At 32.4% G+C, this 26793-nt stretch overlaps 2 protein-coding genes across 22 annotated transcripts in view; one reads left to right on the forward strand and one right to left on the reverse strand.

The window, feature by feature from the left end:
* Positions 1-7564, reverse strand: part of LOC148620940 (serine/threonine-protein kinase 32B-like) — a 74631-nt gene extending 67067 nt beyond the window's left edge. The window contains exons 1-2 of one of the 3 annotated variants that reach the window (XM_088574842.1): positions 7451-7564; positions 6644-6766 (exon numbers count right to left, since the gene is read on the reverse strand). In XM_088574842.1, the coding sequence (XP_088430968.1) occupies positions 6644-6695 (52 nt within the window). In that variant the 5' untranslated portion in view covers positions 6696-6766; positions 7451-7564. Of the gene's footprint in view, positions 1-3645; positions 3824-5155; positions 5229-6643; positions 6767-7450 lie in introns of those variants that run through there. The other 2 variants (XM_088574843.1, XM_088574844.1) reach the window with 2 other exon arrangements.
* A 43-nt stretch (positions 7565-7607) lies between these two features.
* Positions 7608-26793, forward strand: part of LOC148620941 (leucine-rich repeat-containing protein 27-like) — a 30940-nt gene continuing 11754 nt past the window's right edge. For 8 of the 19 annotated variants that reach the window (XM_088574850.1, XM_088574851.1, XM_088574845.1 and 5 more), the window contains exons 1-11: positions 7608-8000; positions 13983-14175; positions 14682-14840; positions 15523-15772; positions 16226-16306; positions 16686-16721; positions 17388-17477; positions 22410-22568; positions 22861-22949; positions 24097-24179; positions 26318-26394. In XM_088574850.1, the coding sequence (XP_088430976.1) occupies positions 7698-8000; positions 13983-14175; positions 14682-14840; positions 15523-15772; positions 16226-16306; positions 16686-16721; positions 17388-17477; positions 22410-22568; positions 22861-22949; positions 24097-24179; positions 26318-26394 (1520 nt within the window). In that variant the 5' untranslated portion in view covers positions 7608-7697. The remainder of the gene's footprint in view (positions 8001-13982; positions 14176-14681; positions 14841-15522; positions 15773-16225; positions 16307-16685; positions 16722-17387; positions 17478-22409; positions 22569-22860; positions 22950-24096; positions 24180-26317; positions 26395-26793) is intronic. The other 11 variants (XM_088574846.1, XM_088574857.1, XM_088574858.1 and 8 more) reach the window with 11 other exon arrangements.

Below are 26793 nucleotides of genomic sequence, written 5' to 3' on the forward strand. Positions count from 1 at the left end.
TAATCATTTTTTGAAACCACAAAAATTGATACCCACGAATATGTTCACTTGACAGAATCCGCCAAAATTAGCAACCACAAAAATTAATATGTTTACAGTATTTAATAAAACACCACTCATATAGATATTGCATTTCAGTATGCTGTATATATGCTTGTATATGTTTCAAGGAGTAACCTCTCATCAGCAGCATTAGAACTAAATACACAAGAATCTAACTTCTAAAGTTGGACTCTTGACCCTTCTATACTTTTGTTACAAGAATCATTTAATCAATAGGGAGCATCTTAGTTATCCATCCAGTTTTCATATTATATAAATAAATCTCAGTCATTTTGGACTCTTCAAGGGCAATAACTCCAACATCCATCAACAGATCATTATGAAAATTTCGGCACAGGTATGTCTCACCAAGATGATCAATTTTACCCTGTGAAAATATGCTAAACCCATAGTATTTATGGTACTATAAATTATATTATTCTAGCATGTGTTTACAAACTATTTTTGGCATTCACTGAAACTTCACAAATATTTCTAGTAAAGTCAGTATCATCAAAGTTTGAAAAAACATAGCTCTTTGTAAGGCTAAAACACATTTGTTTACAATTATCAGGAACACAACTAAAACTTCTCATTCTACTGACAAAATTAGCCAAACATGGACAATTGATATGTATATTAAAAATAAATATGGTACCAGTATTTCTGATATGTAATTTTATTCAAAGAGCACTGTTTACAAGCTAAGACAACCCTGAAAATGTTTGCATTGTCATTTTTTTTGCATTTTCTGCAATAAATCTACTTTTGTACATTTTTAAATTTGTAATAGTTCCTCAAATAGTATTATAATGTTCTGCAAAGAAAATATTTATGTCAGCTTAATTTTCATGTCATGTACAGTCTTATTGCTGTAATAGTAAAATTGCCTGGTGAACTGCCACAAAAATTTCACAGTTTACAGTATTAGGAACTAGTACTTTTTTCAGCAGGAAAAAGACTAGAACTAATAAAATAGTGTTCTGTGTAGTAGACCTAAAGAATTTATTGATAATGGATAGCTCAGATCCAACTATTTGGAACCAATATTTTAATATTTCATCATGTCTTGTTCACATTCTGTTTTCAGCAAGAAAAAGACACCAAAGTATTTATTGACAAAACTAGAGAGAATTATAAAGTAGGTCTTTAACGCAACTTTTTTTGCCATAAGCAACAAATATTTTCCATCAATATTTTACAAGAGACTTAATGTGAATAACCTTGTAATTCATAACAAATAGATAATTGACATGATCATTCCCATTTTTCCCCTTAATCCAATGTTATAAAATTGATAGGTGACACTTCTCTAAATAGCGATGATGCCCACTAATCTATCTTAGTACAATTTGATGCTCTTTTACCATTTCTGACTATGATTGAAGAAAATTATTGATTGATACAAAAATGAAATTCCCAACGGGAAGCAGCACAGAATAATGACATTCTACAGAACTCAATAGAACAATTTTCCAAGGAAACGGAAGAAATCTAGCCATAAAATCATCGTTATTAAGCTTTCACATGTCCATGCATGATCTATTTGTTATATCGTATTTTGTTGCCCAAGTTTTTCCTGAAATAAAACCACTGGACACAAAACTACCAGGAACTTAAACATGAAAGTCATTGGCATTGTTACCAAAAACAATTTTCATCTATTTACATATTATTTTACTAAAGAACTATGTTGAAAGAGAACCCTAATAAATTACTGCTGTTCTAATTTGAGGTCAATTGTATGTGGCATGACAGCCTACCTGCATTGTACATGTAGTAGGTAGTGAGATTTAAATAGCCAGTTAATTGTCTTGGTTACAAGATTAATTCTTTAGCTGAATTGGTTTGTCGCTGGCTTGTCACCAAGTGGTATAGGGTTTGATCCTCGGTGGCAGAGTATAATTTTGGTAGTCAAATCATGCTCTCCCGTTACTGTGCTTTAAAATGAGGCTATCTGATATGGAGTTTGTTAACAAATAATGACTTGAAAGCTAAAAGAAGAGGTCAGGAATTTCCGCTGTCGAAAAAAAATGAGATTTTTTGGGGGAAGGGTTCATTTCTCGGACCCTCACCAGAGCAGAATTAATATGTAGTACTCTACTTTGCCAGGAAACTAAATGGGATTTCTGTTACCACCATATCGATGTCAACCCCTTGTATTGACTACTTCTGGTTTATGGACAAACAGAGGCCAAAATTTGGAAAAAAAATCCTTATTTTTTTCAAATGAATGACCCGTCAGGGGGCTCCTGACCCCCCCCCCCCTCCCCCCCCCCCAGCACTTGTGACTGTAACACACTTTATTTGGCTTCAGTATCCTTCATGGTCTTCAGGCTGTAGGATGAATGTGCGTTGGTTCCTGATTTGTTCCCAACATATAATGACCTTAAATGGACAAAAATGACCATTTTTGAGTGACGAACCCATTTTCGCACTTTACAGGCATCGTCAGTTATATAGGATCGAATGCGTTCGATATTCTGTATTTGGTAAAAACTTGACTTTGAAATGGAACTACTTGTTTCACCAAGTTGAGATTCTTATCAAAGAAAACACCCAAGTTTTGCAAAACTGAAGCTTTGTTTAAGATGTAGCCATCAAAGCTTATACATTAGAACTACAGTTTAGGAAGTCCTTTGTGTGTTGCTTTGCTGTATAAATGATCAACTCAGTCTTGTCTTGGTTAAGTTTTAGCATAATCAGTGTCTGTATTTTATATGGACTGGCACTTAAATGGATAAGATCATACAACTTCACAAATATTAAGAGAACTAAAATATCAGGCTAGACAGATAAGTCATATATAGGAGAGAGAAAATAAACTGAACAGTTCAATTGAACCAGATTAATAAAAGAATAAGTACATCATAAACTAACTTAGGACTCAATGTAAAGGATATAGTACACTGGACCTAAAAATGCAAACATGCAATATTCCTTCTGTTGTCTTGAATACAAGAATTAGTAAAATGAACTTTTTTTCCTGAAAGTTTGTTAACTGTACATGATCACAAATTTCACCTGTGAAGCCATAGAATAAACAATGTATATCAAAAACATAAAATATTAAAACAAATGTGTCATGTTATTCAACTATTCTTTTGGAGATACAAAAGAGAGAAAATCTAAAATGAAATAAATAGCTGGAGACAAGAGAAACTTATTTGTGCAGAAAAGTCTCTTTGTTTTAATCTGATATTGATTCAAATTTACACTGCCATGTCTTATATTCATCCACAGGGATTTTATCCAATATTTTGATGAACTAGTTTCAAAGGCAAATGATATAATTCTGAACCTAAAGGGACTGGCATCAGGCTAAGCTTAAACATTAAATATTACTGTTTATTTCCCATGCAGAAAAGGTTATTAATGATGTATCAAGCAGAATTGAAATATAATCATATATAGGTACGGTACATAATGTAGTGAGCCAATGGTAGAAAATGAATAATGCTAAGTCAGATGATAATTAGAAACAAGCCTGAAAATGGGAGACATGGTACAAGTCATCATGCAAAAGCAATATACAAAATTTCTATGCATTCCCCTCCAACAGAAGCTAAGAAATCTGTTACTTAAGTTTCTGTTATGCATTACCTAATTAATTATTAAGTTGTGTGGTAAGCAGGAAGTGCCACCCACTGCCTGGGTCTTCCAACTGACAGCCTCCTTAAATCATAAACATGATTGGGGGTATCAGTGTTCTCTCTAACATTTACGGATATCATCCTGGTAACCCATGAATTTCACTACAGCATCTTGCAGTTAAAAGTCATAGCATCACCTTAAATTTGTATTGGATTCTATGGGAAGTTCTTTTTGAACAGCATCCTGATAAAAGCATAGCATCAGGACAATGTGATGCTATATGACCCTGGGGAGATCACTGGGTTTACTAAAAAAAATACATGGTTGGTAAAACACTGTGCACTGGCTGTTTCACCAACAAGATATGAAAAATGTACTTTGGAAACTTATTTTTAACTTGGTAAAATACTAATTATTTTTTACACCAAAAAAATGTTCACTTGACAGAATCAAACTTTACCAAATTAGCAACTGTGAAAATTAGTAAACAACTGTAGATTGTACATGTATCTAATAAATCATATCAATTTGCTTCCTAGTACATGTATCATATTCTAGATATCCTGATTTCCAATTAAGGACTGTCTCCTTACACTAAGAGTCAATTATCATTTTGAACTTTACAATTAGTATTCCTGTTTAGGCAAATAAATATTGGGGGAAAAAATCTATGATATAGAACCCAAAAGCATTCAACTTGTCAATTATTCACTTTCCAATCGTAACATTATCTTGAGTTGTGATGTGATTGTACAAAAAGTCAATGCATTTGATATTAAATACAAATATTATTTTCCTGTAGGAATTCACAAACAGCACATTAAAATCCGAACCTGCACTGATATTTGAGCAAAATAATGGGTATTAATACGCAATTCCATCATGTCAATAAAGTTTTAATGCTGCAGTAGCGGTATGCTGTATAATTTGATGTGTTATGCAAGTACATTTAAACATATTTGAGAACTGCATGATTTTACAAGTAGAAAAAACTTACTGATTGAATGTAAAGATTTTGTCATACATCATCATTTATTTAAATTCATCCTAGCCTCCCTCCCCACGTATGAAAATAAAATCGTAGTTTCCTTATGTAGAATTAGTTTTAAGTATCTCAAACTTTCAGTTTAGGTTCTTACAGAAAATAAAACCATTTTACAGTAAAACTTTTACATTTCTGTTGAAATAAACTTCCTGCTCAAGGTTACCCTATCAACCCAATTATTTCTGCCTACATGTACCCTAGCATATTTTGTTGATATTTTTTTCTGACAGTCAGTATTGAGTTCACTTCAACATCATCTGACACCCGTAATGCTTAACTATGGCAAAGTAATGGTTGGAGCTTACAACCTCACATTTCATCAGACAAAGGTTATGACAACCATGAAACCAGTGGCTCCAGTGGGGGCATCTGTGTCCAGAATATTTTCAATAAAAACTGTTTTTTTACTTTCATACATTGGTTTACTGTTGAACCAAATAAATAGTTAATTGAAATATGAAACATAATATTTACTTGGAAGTCATGTGACTTCTGTGTCTTAAAACCATCTGATGTCAATCAAAAAGACTTCTGGTTGATAACATCCTTAAAAGTAAATGTACATGTACTTCCACCGCGAAAGAGATCTGGCGGATAAATATAAAAATGTATCAAACTGATTATTTCTTATAAATATATTGCCTGTTTTCACAGTATATGATTGAAATTATATTTTACATGATTGATTGTCAACGAAAAATTCAAATACATATATACATGTAGAAGTTTGAACTATATTTTATTAATGCATTTGATATCCATACATGGATTCTATGTGATTGGCTACATTTAAAACTAAAAATAAGTTGTCAAGATTACACACTGAGAAACAAAATAAAAAAGAAATGAAATAAAACAAAAATAAAAGACAATGCGAATTTAAATTGAAATTTTGAATGATCAGTATTGTGTGGATGTGTAGTTCTACCTTACTTGATATGAAATGCTGCTAAACTATCATTTTTAAGTGCATGAGCAAGACGTCTATATAAAATAATTCTACATATTAAAATGATTTTACCTACATACTTTATACTTACCCCATTTTTTATTCCAATGTATCCTTAAACACATATTTTTTTCTTGGTCTAACCAAAATTGATGTACATTGTACCTTTCATATTTAAGGTTTTCACCAACTTTTAATTGGGATGATAGTTATATACAATTTTTATGCTTATTTGAATCATTTTACAAGCTACTGCTAGGATTCTAAATTCATTTCCAAATTATGTAGTTCCTGTTACTCACTGAAAGGTAAGGGACCAATTTGAAATTCTATCAATGAAAATTATTAACTTGTAAACGTACATTGAGACTTAGATGTAGCTATGCAATTCTGACTTTTGGGGCTCATTTAAGTATAAAGGAACTTGATCGACTTAAATAAAAGTCAGACGCTTTAAATCAATGTCAGAACAAAGAATCAAACTTCAGGTTACACGTAGTCTCCTCCACAGATCAAATACATTTATTTATACTTCATGGACATGTACATGTGTATATGCATATCTCCCCAGATTGGGTTCACTGAGAGAAATTGATTTTAAAACTGAGGCTAAAAACTCTCCCTGTACTGAAACTTTTACAAGAACATAGATGATGTATACTTTAATTATTTCTCACAAACTACAGAATGATGTCATTATAATTAACATAAGATATAATTTACAGAAGAAATATCAATAAATGATGCATGTTTTGCATTCTTAGTGATTTGTTTCATATTAATAAAAGTGATTGATATATACAATTAAATACAGCTTAATTGTTCTACAATAATTCTACTGAATTTACAAATATTGATGTTGGTGAGATCTTAATGAACAAATATTTACAAATGCTTAAACATATATATTATGTCACTGTACATGTTCTGAAGTACAAATGTACAATGTAACCATTCCCTGAATAGTTGCTGAAAATACAAAACTAATAAACTATGGCTATAAAGAATCTTACCCTCTCCTTGGAGATCAAAAGACTCCCTCCTGGAGGACTGAGCACCTCCCATTTCTTGAATTAAGAATTTAAATTCACATCACAAATATTTTAATGAATTTAAGGTTCATCAACAAAATGCATCTAAAATAAAAAGATTTATTTTAATTAAGATGGGAGTATAAAAGAAATATGCTTCAAGTTTTATGTTGTAATATGTTATATTATTTATTATCTTGTTTTTGTTGCAGGTATGCAAGGAAGTACATGTTACTATAATTAGAAATTTAATAGGAAGAAACATCCTTCTTCAATTTCAAAAACTTATTACACTTACATGTAAGCTTAAAAAAACATGAGAAATTTTTAAATGATCATTCACATCATTATATAGATTTTGTTTTCAATTCTGTCCGTCAATGTTTTATTTTAATATTGTTTTTAATTCATACTTTTTAAAAACTATTATTAAATATTAAATTTTATTTTAAGTGACTAAATAAAAAAAATAATACTTTTAAGTAGGAAGTCAAATAAATGCAGTTGATTTATTGTGTGAACATAACAACATGATGAGAGTTTAGTACAGAAATAATCTATAGTTCTATGAGAATGTTATATTTAGACAAATGTAAACAATAATTCATTATTTATATAATATATAAACAATCCGGTCCCATCTCTTGTCACCTCAATATTCTCTAATACCAGTCATTGATTTTTTTTATTTCAGATGACAGTCTGATTTTGAAGGCAAATTACGTTCTCAATAATTTCATTATTTTACTTTAACAAATGCAACACATAAAATGCATCTACCTGACATACCTGACAACGGTGATACTGTACAATCAAAGCTTATAAATATTGCATTCTTCCACACAGCTCAGAATCAGTACCAATCTGCTTACTTTCACGCACCATTGCCCTCATGCTCATTCGACCGAGAAATTTGATCACATGACCATGATCTCCTTGGTGATTGGGTTGTTTAAGCCGCCATATTTGTTATGATTTTGCAGCATACCATGTGGATATCGACAGTGTAGTGAATAAAACGTGTTTTTGAGAGAAAATGACACACGTTTATGAAGAAAACGGAGAAGATACATTTGTAGTAGAAAATGACGAACAAGATTCTGTTTCGAATGAGTCAGAATCAAGTGAAATAGAAAGATTAGGAACTGCAACTCCTGTTGAAAATGGGATTCCACTCGAAACTCCAACTGAGAGAGGGGTTGCGAAAACAAAGAAATTAGAAGATATAATTTTCAGAATTATCGCCCAAGCAAAGGCTTTAGGTTCTAATACTGTTGATCTCTGTGGCAAAGGGGTCCGTCAGATCCCAGAAGAGCTATTAGAACTGTCTCATTTAGAGGTAAATTTGAGTACAAATAGGACCTAGGTCTTTTCAGTTGGGCGTGCTGCTAGAGACTCCACTAAAAATATTGACTGTGGGGATCTCTTAATTAAAGTAGGATTACATTAACTCATTGCACTGAAGAATAAATACATTTAATATCTATCATCCTACGTGTAGCTTTTGTTCAAGTTGGTCATTTAGTTACAAATGTAAGTAAACACAGTTGTGATTTTGTTTCTTAACCCATACAATGTACAATAAGGTTGACAAGTTAAAAAGGTCAACAAGGGTTGACATGGCATGCACAGTAGACAGCAAGCATGGTTTGATTTTTATCGTTTATAAATTAATGTATTCCAAGGGATGCATGTGGAAGCTCATCATGGCAAGGGGTCTGGGTCCACTTAAGACCCCTAGGGGGTCCTGGTGGGGGCCGAGGGAGGCAAAGCCTCCTGGAAGCCCTGGAATTTTCGTTAATTGGAGACGAAAAATCATGTCAAGAAATTACCAGCATTTACATGTATTTCTTTTTGTGGTCCCCTATATACTAATATACGCTAAATGAATAATAATGGAAATGATGAAAATAACATGCATACATCATGTATACTGGTTCACCAAAATAGTTACCGTTCTTGACCTAAAAAATGGACAAATCATATTACATGTATATCAAGAATGCAAAACTGACATGCAAGGTGACAAGATTTTTTTTATTTGGGATAAGCCCTAAATTGTATCTGCTTGGATTAAAGAAACCTCAGTCACATCAGTTCTATGTTGAAAATATTTTCAACATAGAACTGATGTGACTGAGGTTTCTTTATCTCAGACGTACAATTCCAAAAATTTAATCCTAGAAAAATTCTCAAAACTGGATCATTGTATTGAATAATATAAAAAGAGAGCTCGAATATTTACTCTAGTATACTAGAAATGAGATACAGTTTTATATGAGTATAATCCAGGTCAGAGTTGTGTTCTTCTCTGAAGTCTTTGGTCCTTACCAGGGTCCTTACTTACAGAGAAATAAACTATAACTTAGTAAATGTAATTGCATGCAATAGTCGAACGGAAATGTTTTGACTATACACACACTCGGTCGTAGCAGTGGCAACAGGCATGCACCGTAAGAGGAGCATACATTTATTCAAATCTGGATAGACAGTTTGCATGTATCTCTCTGATAGCAAATCTACTAATTCTTGCAGGATTTTAGCAATAAGTTATGGCGTTATCAGAGAGATAATTACATAGATTTTCCTACATGTATGTCATATATGTACAATGTATATGTAATGAAGAGGAACTTTTAGCAAGTCTAGCTTCTCAGCTTCATCTACACTTATATACGCTATTCCACTTGGGTTTCCACTAAAGGACTTCAAGTTTGAATTCATCTAATGTTGTGTCTGCCAGGTTAGACCTGAAAGTGTCAAAGAGTTTGTAACATCAACAGTGAGACAATCTATCATTGAATTAACATGCTGAGCAAGAAAACTATCTTTGTTTTTTATCAGTCTATCGCAAAGCTCCTGGAAAAGATAGTCAATGAATGGAAGAAACATGGCTTGTTTCCAATATGATTTGGGTTTGCTGACTAACCATTTACACAGTGTTGCTGTATTGAAGCTCCTTGAGGGTCACAGGGAATCACTTCTACACAGTTTCCTATCTCAACTGCTTGTTCTTATATAGAGTCCCACTCAGTGATAATATCTTGCTTTTCCAGCCAAAGAGATATGATGACCTTTGCTTCTGAAACTGCTTGAATCAAAGTCTTTGGTTTGAAGAATTGCAGATAACTGAACATTGTGTGCCACAACATAACCGACGATTAAGTCAAACTTTTTGATTGAGCAGCAATAGCAATATGTACCGTAGCATCATCATCTTGTTGCAGATCATCCAAAAAGCTAACAATCACAGGAAAGGCAGTCAAAAATGTGAAATCACAGCTATGGATAGTTGGTACTCCATGATGACTGAAAACTTCTCTTCCTACATGTATAACAGATACTTCTGCATACTTACTACATTCTGTACAAAAACATTTATTTTCATTGTCTGGCTACTTTTGTCAACAGTTCCATTTTTTAACTCATCTTTTTTTTATTATACTGCTGTAGATGCTTTCCCTAGGTCCAAATAGCTGCAATGTAGGCCCAGAAAAAGGCTAAATTTTTTATCAGTTGAGCAGGTTGTAGATGTGGCCACAGAACATCTTTATTGGCATTGGGAGCATCAATACTATGTAGGTTCATCAACTTTGGTTTATAGATGATTTTCTTAGAATAACTTTATGTGTGAATCATTTAAAATAAGGAGAAATTGCGCATTTCTTATGGTAAAAACTGCCACCTTCAGAATCGATGGATACTGAGTAAAGAAGTTTGTTCAGTAAGGGCAAAATTTGGCCTCAAAAACAAAGTCTCCATGAAGAAAAGTTTATGTTGTTTCTCCAGCTGTTTAATGTGTGTTATAGTTGATTTGATTGGTTTATAGTAATAATTTGAACATATGCGGTCATATACGCCCTTCAAACTTGCCTGAGATTGGGAAAATCTGTTAAAAGGCTAGAAAACACAAAATTTTGTGCAGTTTTTCACTCTTTTAACAATGGCCACCAGCCTATTGACTCCCCTGCTTCATATATTTTGTGTATAATTGTCAATTATAACTCCTGTAAAAGTGTCTTCAGTCAACTGATGTGTGGTCACTTCCATTCCATACAAAAACCATCTTAAAGATTGCAGAAATGTTAAAAGTTTAAGGTTTTTGTAAAAGTTACATAAATGCATACTGATATTTCTGGAAAAATGTCATAAATCTCATCAAAAACATCTTATATGCAGTGTTTGCGACCATATTACTATACTACTACTGCCTAGGAATCAGCAATAATCAAATTTTCAAAAATGCCAAATTAAGAGGCCAAAAGGGGTCCTTACTGAACTTTCTCCTTTAGTTCTTTGATATCTTCATCAAAAGGCAAAAATTTAAACCTTATAAATAAAGGGATCCAAACACAAATCTATTAACATGTTCATCGTAAATACATCTGATACTTTGAAGTAATAAGACATACAGGATCAACAGTACAAAATGATATACTACCTTTGTCAGTAGACATGTAGTGAACCATCACCCCCTTTCCCTCCCCCTCTCTCTCTCTTTCTCTCATGTTTTTTTTTCTTTTTGACAAAACTATGTTGAAGCTGGAGCTTCAGACTATCTACGCACCTGTAATTGAGGTCACATTGAACTTTTCAAAGCATTTTTGTATTTGATAATCAGATTTTTGACGTGAAACAAACCAAGTTTGTTTTTGTTTTTTTTTCTTAAAAAAATGAAAGAAGTATTAAAGAACATAAAATCATTAGTTGTGATGAACAGTTGCTGTATTCCATGTCCCATGGCCATCAGAAATTATTGATGGTCAAAGACAAAGGGGCATTACTATCTGATAAAATTACCAACATTCATGTCTCACTTATGTGTACAGTACATTTGTACATGTACCACTTCTGGGTTTAATGGCCACTCCCTGTATAGTACCAAAAATGCACTGAATTTAGAATTATGCATTGTAAGAGCATACTCAGTGTTTATGTTGATGGAAAGAGGTCAAAATGAAGCTGAGAATGTGTACTTTAAAAAATTATAATTGTAATGTACTACAAAAGTGTATGAATATTGTTGACATGTGTGAATAATTTGCCTCCACACTGTCAGTTAGCAGAAAAGGTCAAAATGTGGACTTTCAGTATTATTTATTCAAGTCAATTTTGTGAAAAATTTCAGCAATCATGGTACCATTAGCATAATGATTTTGGAAGCCTTATTTTCCAAGCTTCTCAATGGCATGCAACATTAAGATGTCATTTGTCCTGGGAATTCACAGTGAAACTTTGAGAATTACTTTTTAGCTTACCTGGCTGACTGCCATGTGAGCTATTGCCATCACTTGGCTTCCATCATTGTTAACAATTTTTCAAAACTCTTCTCCTCTTACACTACTTGACCAATTGGAACCAAACTAAGTATGAATTTTTCTTGGGGTATCCTGCATAGAACTGAGGTTAGGATTTTTGATTCGCTGAAAAACATGGCTGCCCTTACTAAAAATAGAACATAGGGGTCAGACAGAAGTTTTTCACATACATGTATATTTACAAAAGTGTTAGGTTTAGTAAAATTATGACGAGGTTAAGGAGTTAAGCATGATGAAATCTATTTGTTTTTTTTTTTTTTTAGTTTTCAGCCAGTACAAATGTATCTTGAAAACTATGATAGATAGAAAGAAACTTTTAGTTGCTGAAATGATCCTTACAATAAGTTCTACCAAAGTCTTCTTGAGTCAAAATTGTTGGACTACTCCTTGTTAAATTTATTTCCCTTAAAAGGCAAACTTTAATAAGGTGAGCAATTCAGGCTCCTGGGTACCTCTAGTTTCATGTGGTATACATTGAAAATTGAGGTTTAATGCATGTACACAAAATATCAGAGACTTTTTAAAAAACTAATGTAAATTCATACTTTTATTGTCTTATTTAATTTTGTGAGGTTAAATTGTGCAAAATGATTAAGAAGAATTGAATCGATATCTTGATGTATATTTGACCTTTGAAAGTTAGAGTATACATGGGAACCAAGATACTAGCAGAAATAAAAAAAATGTAATCCAGGGACTAAGTCCGAACATGGGAAACAGACACACACTACAAAGAACAAAAAATAATATGTGCAAAGTAACAAAAGTAAATGAGAAACCTTGACTAAAAACTGAGAACATGGACCGGGTGCACTGGTAGGATACATGTCCTCAGCTTTTCTAGAAACACCCACTGAGTTGCTCATAAAAAGTCAAGTCCGGGGTAGACGAAAAAGGAAAGGAAAACTATGACATTTTGAACATATTGGTTCTTATGGTGCAGATGGTTACGCCGTGACAATCCATGAGTTCATGATGATGACAATAAAACTTGTGTAGTGATGATTTCAATCTTGTAGCAACAAAACTGTTCCAGAAGCCTAATTATATGAAGTGTAGGGCTGTTCAAAAAGTCTGTGTAGTTATGGCAAGCTCTGGCATAAAGTGTGAGTTGTGATATGAAAACTCCTCAGGCAAGTGCTGAAGGGATGTTGCCACAGATGAAAGGAAAGTTTACAAAACGGAATGAAAAGTCTTGCGTTTACCACATTGTAACATTAAACATTGTAAATAAAAGGTACATAACAACACAAAGATGACATGAAGGATTAATTTATTATATCAACCCTATCTACCAGGCCAACCCTGTCTAATACATATATATGTATGTAGACCCTGTCTGCCATGTGCATGTATAATATATCGACCCTGTCTACCATGTTGAGCCTTTGTCAACCAGTCAATTAGCCATCATATTCTTTCCAATATTCATTTGAGATAAGTATAGTTATATAGTAATAATGAGAACTACTTTTCCCTATACAATGTACATTACCTATGTTGCTGTTAGTCCAAGTAGTTATGATGTCTTAAGAGGCTAATTTTTATTTTGCTTGGTTGCCTCCCCTGAGGTATAAATGTCAGATTAGAAAAAAATGCCTCAACAATCCAAATGATTATCTGAACTATTATCATGTATGTGTTCTTTGAGTGTCTTGCAGCAGCTCACACTCTTGCTTGATAATGTGGCAGTTGTACATGTCTATCTTGTTATTTGTAATCATTGTCTTAGTGATAGTCCTTACATGTGCTGTTAGGTAGGTGAAACTATATATGTAAATAAAAATTATGAATCAGACCTGTTTGTGCTTTGAATGCAGTGTGCAAGTACATGTATTTGGAGTCCATCTTTCTGTTTACTTCAATATTTCTTGTTCATCTTCCTTACTAGAAGGTGCACCATACTTCCATTTCTCATAAATCAACCCAACATGGATGTTAAGATTTCATGAAATATGCTTTCAATATGTTTACTACACATCTTATTTTAACCTTTTTTTCAGTACTTATATTTAGAAGGTAATGAACTGTGCAGTCTTCCAGATGATTTCTTCGATAAGTTGCCCAATCTTGTGTGGCTTGATTTGAGAAAGAATGGACTGTTACGATTACCCAGTGTGTACACAGGAAGGCATCAGCATTTGAGAAATCTGTTGCTTGAAGGAAACAATTTGCGAAGCTTGCCATTAGAATTAGGTACCACTAAATATTCAAAAAAAGTTCAATGAGAATGTATTTATCTTTATTTCTATCATTACTTAATTTCTGTTTCTCATTGGGAACTTTTAGGAGCAATATACAATTTTATAACTGGTATATCTTGTACCAGTACATGTACCACCGTAACCTTTGAGGTAATGATGCTTAAATAAGAAGAAAATACCAAACCTAAAACATTTGTAACATTCTTAATTACATTTTCTAATGTTAAGCTACATATATGTACATTAATCTAAATATGGTACAGTATATACATTGTGCATGTACAAAAAATGTATGTGTATGTTATTTTTATTATAAAATATACATGCCCGTTTTTTCCCAGGATTTTTAAAGCTTTAGTCACTTTCAAAGGAGGAAATGGAGGCATATTTAATCAAACATTTTGAAAGTTTATTATTATAAAAATATTATAATTACCATTTTTAAAGTTTATTATTATAATAATATAATGGATATTTATTAAAGTTCACCTTTTACAGGTTTAATCAAGTCATTAAATGGTCTTAACATTAGCAACAACCCCTTGGAATTTCCTCCAGGAGATGTCATCGAAAAAGGAACAAATGAAATTCTGAAGTTTCTGAGAGAAATGCTTCTTGCCAAGTCTCAGGGTAGACTAACAACTACTCTTAATGGTGGTAGGTACTGAAACAGCCAAGATTTTCCAACAAGGTTACAGCATAGAGATTTTCAGTTGAGTCCATTTTGTTATCCAAGTCTCATTATTTAAGTTATGCCTTTTTTTAACTGTGAAGATGTGGTCACACAATCATAAAATTCCATTAACATAATCACCATGATATGAATTCTGAATTTGAGGAGTGTTTCTTCAACCTTTTTCTTGTTTTTCATGAAAAACTTAAGGAATGAATGCAAAAATGCTGATGGTTGTGTTTTTTTGTACAAATATCGTACTACAAAATAACTATCCATTTGATATTGACACTATATATACATTGTGTACTTTTAAGATAATGTATTCAATGTTTTGTTGAGCTCAATTCTCATACAAAAAATGTACATTTATATGTAATTTTACCTTTCTTTTCAATTTCATGTACTCCTGTAAAGTCCAAAGCAAAGTACAAATAAATATTGAGCAGCTTGGATAACTCAGTTTTTCATCTTTGACTTAAGTTGTTACTGTCCAAAGCCGTATACTGTTATTTTGGAAAAAATACTTCATTAATTTTTGTTTGTCCTTTTGTAAAACATATTTGTCTCATACTTCAAAGAAATAGAAAATGAAACAATTATGTTATGGCAAAATCTTTTTTTTTTGTATTGAGTTAGAACATACCTCTATTAATTTTTTTAAAGGAGGTGAAAATGGTGAAGATTCTAGCAGTAGTTCAGAAGATTGGCAGGATGAAAGAGATTTACGTGACTGGGCTAAAATACAGCATAGATCACTCTCAATGGAGGATAATAAAAGTACAACGACAAAGTCATCAGAATTTGGTCTCATCCCCCACCCTGCAGAATTACATCGGCCAGTCAGCTACACTGAAATGAAACAGGAAAAAACTGATAAAATCAAGAAAGCTGGTGCTATGGGAACTGTTGACAGGTACTTTTTTTCTATCATTCACAAGAAGATAGCTTTCTTGTTTGATAATGGATTATTTCATGTATTTACATGTATATAAGTATATTTCATAGTGATTCACAAAAATTCAAAATTGACCCCACATGGATAGTTGTAATTGTAATAAAACTATGTACGGAAAAGTATATACAAAATAGATTAAGTAAAATTTGAAATCTTTGGATTAGTTATTAAATTTCATGAAACTAACTTATTCACAAGACCAATCAATTACCAAAGTAAAGCTGGTTATTTCAAGAAAGAAAAGTTTAAACTAGAATTAATGCATAGTTAGTCATTTAGAGTATAATGTGTGTAAATAGTTATTGGATCTTTTTTAAAAAATGATTTTCATTTTATTCCAAGACTTGTTTTGAATAATAATATTTCTGAGATACTATTGAGTTATTACAATAATTGAACCTGTAATTATAGAAATAGACCAAAAAGTGGCACCACACGTAGACCTAAATCTGGGACTACTGTTAGACCGAAAAGTAGTACCCTAGGGACCAGGTATAAACATCCAAAGACATTCAGTGCTATATACCAATTTCATAGCCATTCAACTGCATGGCCTTTACTGTAACCCTTGCTTAACAGAACTCTTCTATCTGAAGATAGTATTGCTTTACTATGTTGGAATTTCTAATACATTGAAAACCTGGTGTGCTTATAGCATTTTACACAGTAATATTGCATGATTTGGGAGAGGAAATTTTTTCTCAGGAATGGTTTTATATAAGTAATGTAGATTTTCTCTTGATTATATTTATTTTATAATATCATATCCCTTACTTACAGTATATTTTAATGACAAGGGAAGTAATCCTCGCCCCTTACTCTCTTGGGTTTTATATGATAATTTGGTATCAAAAACTGTAATAATTTTCAGGCTTGCTAGTAGTAGTATGACACAAAGTGTTGATAGGTAAGAACAAATGTTCTGTACATGTTTCTTTTTTACTAATTCATAGTCATTTATTTAACACAGTTACGCATATATTGAAATGTCAATTTTATTTCCTTACAACTTTTACATTTCATAAAATTTTCACGTTTTGCTTTGAACAATTATCAAAATTATTGCATATTCTTTTCACACACGATAACATTTTTAATCACACTCTTTTAAGACCATAACATTTCAGGGCACTCTCAGAGGACAGGGGTTTTCTGTTGCTGCTATTGCTTTAAATAATAATATACATGTTTCACTTAATATATTGCAATCTGCTTGACTACTTCATATTCCTTTCTTTCACGTTTTTCTTCCTCTTTTTTTTGTTGTTGGTAAATTATTATCGTGTTTGTATTTCATATTTAGCATGAAATTATTGGTTGAACATTTTTCTAATCACTATTGATCAGTAAACAGTTGATATATTTAATCTTGTTTGCTAATTCAAAAAAATATATATAGTATGCTAGTGGTGCAGTGATTTGTTTTACATATAAATGAGTTGAAATCTGTAAAAAGAAATAACTTCTATGTAACACATGTACCACCATCACCACAAAATATTGTGATTAACAACACAATATTATTCAGGGAAAGACATAACTTGTACATTAAATCAATTCTATAAACATCTAGGGCTCTAACATCTAAGAGAAGAAACGACCCAAGTAGGTTCTCATTCACATGGCAGAATACATTGTATCCCAGTAGACTAGACACTTCCAGGTAACTTGCTCTAGTGTGAAAAATGTACTCAATTGCTGGTTTGTAACTCACTCAAGTGTGAAAAGTGTACTCAGCTGTAGGGTTGGTACTTGCTCAAGTGTGAAAATGTATTGCAGCAGGTTTGACACTCATGTGAGGAAACATACTCAGCAGCAGATTTCATTCTTGCTCGAGCGTGAAAATGTACAAAATGTACTCAGTAGCATGTTTTATGATATCTCTTGTGTAAAATATATTCTGCTGCAGGTTTGGTACTTGCTCTAGATGTCTAGTGTGAAAAATAATCTAAGTTGTAGGTTTGGTACTCACTCTTTTTTTAATGTGTACTCAGCTCCAGGCTTGTACTCAATCTTGTACTGTACTGTACTTGACATCTTTTTGTTCTTGATTAGAATGATAATAACATATGTATGTTGGGAATTTTAGGGTTTAACATAGTTCTTTAAACTTTATTATATGAATGAACTGTACATAGTTTTATCTGAAATACAGCCTTCATTTTGTTCAAATTTATCCAATTTATTAAGATTTCTTGCTTTTGATACATCTTAGGTTATGTACATGTACCATCTATGTATGTGATTTATTTTTGTTGAAACTAGTTTTCATGACATCTGATCAGATTCTTCAAGAGAGGGGAAACTCTACTTGATATCTTCCCAAAAGTTTAAACCAGGATGATAAGCTAATGTAACATTTAAATTTGTTTTCATTAAAAACCACTTGTTTTAGAATCAGTTGAATTTTTTGTAGTTTTGCATTTTTGTGGAACTTAAATTCTTAATAAACTTATACATGCATATTTGTTTAGGAAAAACTACTTGTTTGCTGGATGCTACAAGTTTGTCTTTTGGTGAAATTGGTGTACACAACTGTCTCAACCTGAAACAAGGACATATGATGTGTTTGTACATTATATAATAAAGTTTCTAACATATTTTGATCATTAAGTAACATGGTACCATTTTGTATATTGTTGTTTAAATCCAATGTTTTCCTTGGTTTTGGTTGATTATGTTATATACTGCCAAACCTGTCTAAAGTGACCCTCCGAGGGAGTGCAAAATTATGATCCTATAAGACAGGTGGTCTTTATATATAGGTTAAATATATTGTATCCCCCATAGTGAAAGGTGTGTCTGTCCATCCTTCTTTCTTTCAGTCCATCTGTACTGCCTTCTTTCTTTCTGTTTCACTGAAAGGTACCCATCTCTTATCCATTACTCCTGATACACATCTGAATGGAATTTAGTGAAACTTTCACAGAATCTTTATCACACATTCCCATAGTGCACCTTTGATTTAAGATTTGTTCGAAGTCAATTTGGATGTCAAAAGGTGCATGTTATAAAATGGAGTGGGTTTTCAATTTAGTGAGCAATGCTGACAGTTTTTATGTCCCCGCAACAAACTGTCGGGGGGCATATTAATTTGCCCCTGTTTGTTTGTCCGTCTGGATTACATATGATCATGGCTTGTCTGGCCATCTTCTCTTACAGGATATTTCTACACGTGATGAAGGTGCGTAGGGTAGGTCAAAGGATTTTGTGAAATATTAGGGAAATTGGTGATAGTTACATATACTTAATCATTTTACTCAAAAATGTATGGATCATGGCTTGTCTAGCTATCTCCTCATACAGTTTTTGAACTACATCTAAATTTTTTACAGGATATTTCTATGCATGATGAAGGTGTGCAGGGTCAAAGGATTTTGATTTTCGTGAAATATTAGTAATATTATTACGGAAATTGGTGATAGTTACACTTAGTCATTTTACTCAGAAATATATGGAACATGGCTTGTCTGGCTATCTCCTTGTACAGTTTTTAAACTACATCTAAAGTATATTACAGGATTTTTCTACACATGATGAAGGTGTGCAGGGTCAAAGGATTTGATTTTCATGAAATATTACGGAAATTGGTGATAATTAGACTTAGTCATTTTCATCAGAAATAGGGCTATACAGTTTGTCCAGCTATCTCCTCCTGTAGGTTTTGAACTACATCTAAGATATTTTTTGCAGGATTTTTCTACACATAATGATGGTGTGCAAGGTCATAGGATCTTGACTTTTGTGGAACATTATTGAACTGGGTGATAGTTGGACTTTGTAATTTTTTGTTAGAAATATACCCCAAGCAACAAAGTTAGGGATTTGTTATTGGGTATTAATATTTTTTATGTGTCCGTCAGTGCGTCCATCGGTCCTCTTTTTCTCATCACAAGTATTTTTGCAGTGCTTAGCCTAACATATCAAATATTTACTGCATCAACCAACAGTACATAACCTTTCTGAATTTGCAAACCATGTCTTCATACAAAAATAAACATGTTCTTAATTTGGCAAATCTAGTGAGTAGCGACATCATTGATGTCTTACGGACATATTTGATTTACTAAAAAAATCACAACTAACAAATGACATGGGGACTCCTTTGACAAACATGGTTTCTAGTTATAGTTTTGCTTAGGGATATACCAGTCATTGTCTATTAAGTCCAATGCAGTGAATCCTTATGGCATGGATAACTGTATGTTGTTTCTTCTCTAGTAAAAAATTGAACTGACGTTTATTTCTGAAGTCTAAGATCTTGTTGTTCAGTCACTTCTTAGTTCAGTGAATGAGCATTTCCTTTGATTTTCTGTAAGATTCTCTGTTATGGTATTTCCAGAATATTTCTATCTTTAGGTCCCACTGACAGATTCAGACTTTTCTCTTTAAATTCTCTTATTACTATGTCTATATTTTTTCACTTGTGGTGATCATGCCGAATATGAGTTGCAAAGATCTTGTTACTTTTTTACTGATTATTTTTCTTTTTACGTCCAAAGTCATCAGCATTGCATTGCTGTATACAAGAAAATCAAGAGAGAAAGTGAAAGCATGTTACATATTAAGGAATCAAACTTTCCTCACTTTCTAGAAAAGGTTGAACAGAGTCGTTCTATGGGATTTCATGGCAGGTTTGGTTTTTTTTTATCTTTATATATTTATTTGATTTTTATTATTTTTGATCCCACAGTTTAAACTTTTTATTTACATTGTACATTCTTATTCATTGATCTGGCATAATTCTTTTTCTTATGTTTTCATTTTGTTATTTTTATTCTTGCTGTATTGTATTTATTATTTGTCTTTTATTTTGTTTTAATTTACATTTTCTTCTTTTTCTTTCCTTTTTGTATTGTAAGAGGTTTGTGGAGTTGTTCCAAAACCTCCAAAAGAAGAACAAAAAAACAAGGAGAAGCTATATATTTACCAGCTTTAAATGATAGAAAGGGTAGTCAGACTAGAGGGTTTGATTTCTTTAATCCATGTACATTGTACATGTCTTAATTTTGATTTTTGAAATTAGTTTTTTTTCATTTTTCTGTTCATTTTGATGGACAGTATGTGGCATTTACCCCTTTTTAGCTCATCTGTCCCAAAGGGCAATGTGATCTATAAGAATCACTGGGTGTCTGTTGTCGTTGTCATTTTTTACAATTTTTTAAAACTCTTTTCCTCTAACACTAATGGACCAATAAGAACCAAAGTTAGTATGAATGTTCCTTTGGGTACTCTGCCCAGAACTGATGTGGGAATTTTTTGTCTGTTAACAAATATGGCTGTCGAAACTAAAAAAGACCATATTTATTGTCCTTTTTGGCATTTCTTTTTGCTTTTTTGATGTTTTCTTTTTCAAAGATCATCTCTTCCAAAACCTCGAGATGCAATGTTTTGAAATTTTATAGGGATGTTCTTTGTACAAATGTTCCAGTTTTTGTGCTGCTCAAATGGATCTGCAGGTAGCAGGAATGATCTAAGTATAGGGCCTCTTTTCTAGTAATTGATGTATTTTTAGATATGACAAGATTTCAGTTTTTCAGGTGAGCGATTCAGGCTTTTTAGAACCTCTAGTTCTACATTTCATAGCTTTTTGTCTTTCATTTCAGTAAATGTACCTTTTGATAGGCCAGGTTCAGTTGAGAAGAGATTATTGTTGATCATTATCGAACTTTGCATTTACCATTGTTATTTTCTTTCTGTTTCTCTTTTTCTCACACTTTTCATTCTCTACATTTCTTTAGTTTTAAGCTAGTTACTATGAAAAGAGAACATCAACAAAAAAATGAAATTCCATCAATCCAGGTTAAAGTTGCCAAAAGAAAACCTGGTGCACCTGTTGAAAGGTTTGAATTGTTCTTCTAAACAGTGGTTTTTACCCGTATTCCAGGGAAACAAAACTGAAAGTGCAGGGAAATCTTTTACTAAAAAAGAGGTTGAATATAACAGCCCTATTTTTGTCAGGAAGACTTTCACATCTGTTCTCTTTATTTATGCTGGCTAAATACTACTGATCACAGAACATAGCAAGATTTTATGTCAGTTTTCTAAAGGTTTAGTCAGAATTCACATATGAATCTTCAAAATTTTGTTGCTGCAGAGGCAAAAGAGAATTATTTTTTTCATATTTGTAAAAATTTGCATCTACAGTTCAGAAACAGTGGCCTATGATTCATACTTAGTTGTGCTCTAGTATTCATTTGGTTTTTATTGGTTATGTTATACTTCTGCAGGTTTTTATACTTTTATTATGATATTGTATTCTTCATTTTATACATTTATACCCATCTCTTTCAACCTTTATTGCATATATATAATGTTGATATTTTTTCTATGGTCACCAGACCAAATCCACAATTTTGCTCCTTTGTCCACATTCACTGACCAAAAGATCAATTTTCTGCCACACTGAATAAATTTTCATGAGAAAGGTCTGGCTGTCTGGCATATTTCAATTGGTCTGAAAATACATGTATTTTAAAGTACAGAGCAATTTGATATTGATTTACATGTGTGGTACTAATGGCTTTTGATTACATTTCTTCATAATTTCCTTGTGGTAGATATTAATCTATAATTATCTTTACATACTGTTTAGAAGAAGGTCTGCCAGCAATAGTGTTCTTTCATGGAAGGTCAACCCCTACCCTGAACCACCTCCTGCTGAATATATTCATTTTAAGATGAATGAGGAAAGACAACTTGCAAAGGTTAAAGATTTCAAAGAAAAGACTGATGCCATATTACAGCGAAGAAAGTAAGTTGAAAGGATACACTTATTTTATTAATGGGGGTAAAAAATCTTCATGATTTTAAGTCTTTCATCTTTTCATTTCACTCTCATTGACTTATCATCTTTGTGACAAGACCTAAAAAAACTGGTTCTTATTATAACTGAAAGTGCTTTAAGAAGAAAAAAAAACATTAAAAAGCAAAAATTCAGAAATATATATGTAATCAAAACATCCATATTTTGTGCACAATTAGGGGAATGCTTTAGGAAGCTAGTATATTTTAGGTGATAACAATACATTGTTCATTGTTTACAGGGATGAAAATGTGCTAAAGGAATGGAGACAAGAAACAAAGAAAATACAGCAGAAAAGACAGATTGACATGATGAGATCTGGCAAGAAGGGTAAGATAATATGATGAGATCTTGCAAGAAAGGTAAGATGATATGGTGAGATCTGAAAAGACTGGTAAATTGATATGGTGAGATCTTGCAAAAATGAAATGTTGATAAGGTGAAATCTGGCAGAAGAGGAATATTGATCAGGTGAAATTTGGCAAAAATGAAGGAATGGTGTCAGGGTGAAATCTGGCAAAAATGAAGGAATGTTGTCGGGTGAAATCTGGAAAAAAAGGAATGTTGATAAGGTGAAGTCTGGCAGAAGAGGAATATTGATCAGGTAAAATCTGGCAAAAATGAAGGAATGTTGATAAGGTGAAATCTGGCAGAAGGGGAATGTTGATCGGTCAAGTGTGGCAAAAAAGGCTTGTTGATAAGGTGAAATTTGGATGAAGAGGAATGTTGATAAGGTGAGATCTGGCAAAAAAAGGAATGTTGATAATTTGAAGTGTGGCAAAAAAGAAATGTTGATAAGGTGAAATATGACAAAAAAGACATATTGATTGGTGAAATCTGACAAAAAGGGCATGTTGATTAGGTAAAGTCTGGCAGAAGAGGAAAGTTGATGTGGTGAAATCTGGCAAAAAAGGAATTTTGATAAGGTGAGATCTGGCAAGATGGGTAGATTTACATAATGATATCTGCAAAAAAAAAGAAGATTGATATGACGAATGTGACAAGAAAGGCAGGTTGATATTTTTTGTTTTGTGCCTTGTTTCTTTTATGATTTAAGACCTTATACAGATATCATAAGTCTATAAAATTGTGGGACTTAATCAGTGTTAATTGCTAGAGATCCAACAGGAACAAGGGAATTTTCAGACACATTCACAGTTCAACTTCCTTTGGAAGCAACACAGTAAGTGTGTACCACAACATCTCAGAAATATTTTTATGTACTTAAATAGACAGGGCTTAACTAGATCTACTGGAAGTCACTACATTAGAAAAGCAGAAGTTTTAGTTTCTACCTGCATCATTTATTATTAAGTTTCAGGTATAAAAATGTATGAAAAAATATATTTTTTTTAGTTATTTATTATCTGAAACTATTATTCTAAATTTTTGACCTCTTAAATGCAGGTGATAGATCTGAAGATTTGTTTTTTTTATTACCTTATGTGTAAATATGAAAATCCCCTTAAATTTTCAGACTATGTAGACCCTGTAGAAAAAGCACCATTTGACATAGACCAGGATCATGTCAAGATTATGTCTAATGAGGAAAGAATCAAGGTTTGTAGAAAAAATATGTGAATATGTGCCATGCATAAAATAAATAAAAAGATCTAAGATATTGGGTATTTGAGCAAATACATCCCTTGTGTCCAGTCAGTCCCAGGCTGTTGACCAGTCCCCAGCTTTATTTCATCTAATTATTCATATATACCAAAGCTGCCATGGAATGTTTTGCCTCACAGGTGTGGAGGTATATTTAGTGTATAGTTAAGTGATATTTCACTGGTAGTGTGGCTTTTGAAGGTATTTCAGTATATTTGTTCTTAACACACAACTCAACAGAATTTCAACTTCCATATAACATTTATTAATCTCTCAGTTTATATATATGTGTTAAGAACAAATATACGGAAATACCTTCAAAAGCCACACTACAAGTAAAATACACTTGTATCTTAAATATACCTACACATCCGTGAGGGCATAACAGTACTTTGGTATGATCATAGTTGTCTCTTGTTCTATACACCATTCTGATACAATGAAACTTCTCCAAACTGGCCACCACTGGAAGAAGAAAAAATAGCCGGTTTATAGGGGTGGCCAGTTCTGTGAAAAATAGCAATGCATTCTAAGAGCTGTTTCCATTAATGTGTTCTATAACCCTACACCTTGTCAGTTTTTTGGTCTAGACATGTTTAATGCCAATTCAAAACTTTTGGCCTTTTATTACATTTCAAAGCTTGCATCATTTGTAAATGATTTGATTTTACAAACGGTACTGCCGACAAAATAATGTTCACTGTTTTGAGAATGTTTATTAAAGATTAAAGGGCTATTGATGGTAATTAATTATTTGTATTGTTTTCTTAAATTACCCATCAACAAAGTCTAATAATTTCACCCCTATGTTTTGGCTGAGGTACAGGTCACATTAATTGACAGTTAAAAGATCGTAAAGATCGTACTGTTGAATGACCCTGGTTGCCTGACGTGTGTACACACCAATTAACAGCCAACCAATGACAATGTCTGAATTTATATTTGTTGTTTTAACTACTGTCCCCTTCAATTATCATCTGTCCACTGATGAAATGCAAACCGGTCAGTGAATGAATTATTAGTTACGTAATATTACGTAATCACTTACAGTTTAGTTTACACATTTATTACAGGTGAACAATAACCAGGCGGCCGGAATTGAGAGGTTGTTTTTATTTGAAATATGTAACTAAAACTGTGAAAAACCAGCTGATGCATGGTTTTAGGGGGTGGCCAGTCTATTGAAGACAAAACACACAGGTTTTAAGGTATATCGGCGGGGACAGCGGTTTGTAGGGGAGACCAGTTTTCTGAGGGTCCGGTTTGGAGAAGTTTCACTGTATAGATTTTTTGTTAGAATGTATTTATAAAAAGACAAATAACACTCAACTCCAGCTTGATTTTAAAAAAAAATAAAAAAATAGAATTGTTCTCTTTGTTTTTAAAATGATAAATATGACAACACACAATATGCAACATTAAATGAAATTTAGCACAATACAATAAAAACTAAAAAAACATGTTTTTAGTAAAATCAATTTATCAAGAGAAAATTACACTTTAAAACGGCTTTGTTGTATATTAATATTATGTTCTAATGATCATGATAGCTAAGTTCTAGTAGATAACTCAACTCATGTGGTCTCACTAACCACTTCTAACATTTCCATTACTTTACATGTTAAAAAAGTAATTTTCAAAGTTTCACTGTGAATTCCCAGGACAAATGACATGTTAAAGTTGCATACCGTTGCAAAGCTTGGAAAATAAGGCTTTCAAAATCATTACTGAAATGGTACAATGTCCTTAGAAATTCTTCACAAAATTTACTTGAATAAAAAATACTGAAAATCAACATTTTTACCTTTTCTGCTAACTGACAGCATGGAGGCAAATTACTCACACATGTAAACAATATTCATACACTTTTGTAGTAAATTACCAATATCATTTTAAAGTACACATTCTCAGCTTTATTTTGACTACTTTTGATCAGAATACACACAAATAATGTACTTACAATGCTTATTTCTAGGTTCAGTGTGTTTTTAGTACTACATACATGTAGGGGTTGGGGGTGGCCATTTGACCTGTAAGTGGTTAGTGAGACCTCAACTATTCTTCTCTTGAGTTGATGCCCATTTCTTTTACAGCAAGATGTAAAGAATGCACATGAAAAGTTAAGGAGACAGCTATCACCAACATCAAGGCAAAGAATAGAAGAAGAAAAGTATGAAATTAATACTGCTACTAACTTACTATTTACCTGTTTATTTTCAAGTTTAGCAAAATCTTTTAATAGAAAGAAAAATACAAGTATATACAGTGAGAATTGTCAAAACCAAAGATGTTTTGGGTCTATATTTTTAGTTCACTTCATTGTGAATATAGATCCTCTTTGTTTCATATGTTCATGTCTTTGGTTGTCATCCCACTGCTGATGCTTCAGGTTTTTTTGGGCAATATTTTGGACTGAAGAATTTGTTCAGTTTAGACATTCATTTGGCCTACACAGGTTTAAATTGTATAGATAGATAAAAGAAAGAACTGTCATATCAGGTAAGTTTAGACAGGTTTTTGATTTGTTAAGGTTTTTTTTATAGGCAAGTTCAATGTACTCAAAGCTCAC

This window comes from Perna viridis, chromosome 3 (genome assembly GCF_037379345.1).
Source record: "Perna viridis isolate PV_CMFRI_1.1 ecotype Kerala chromosome 3, ASM3737934v1, whole genome shotgun sequence".
Classification (NCBI taxonomy): domain Eukaryota; kingdom Metazoa; phylum Mollusca; class Bivalvia; order Mytilida; family Mytilidae; genus Perna; species Perna viridis.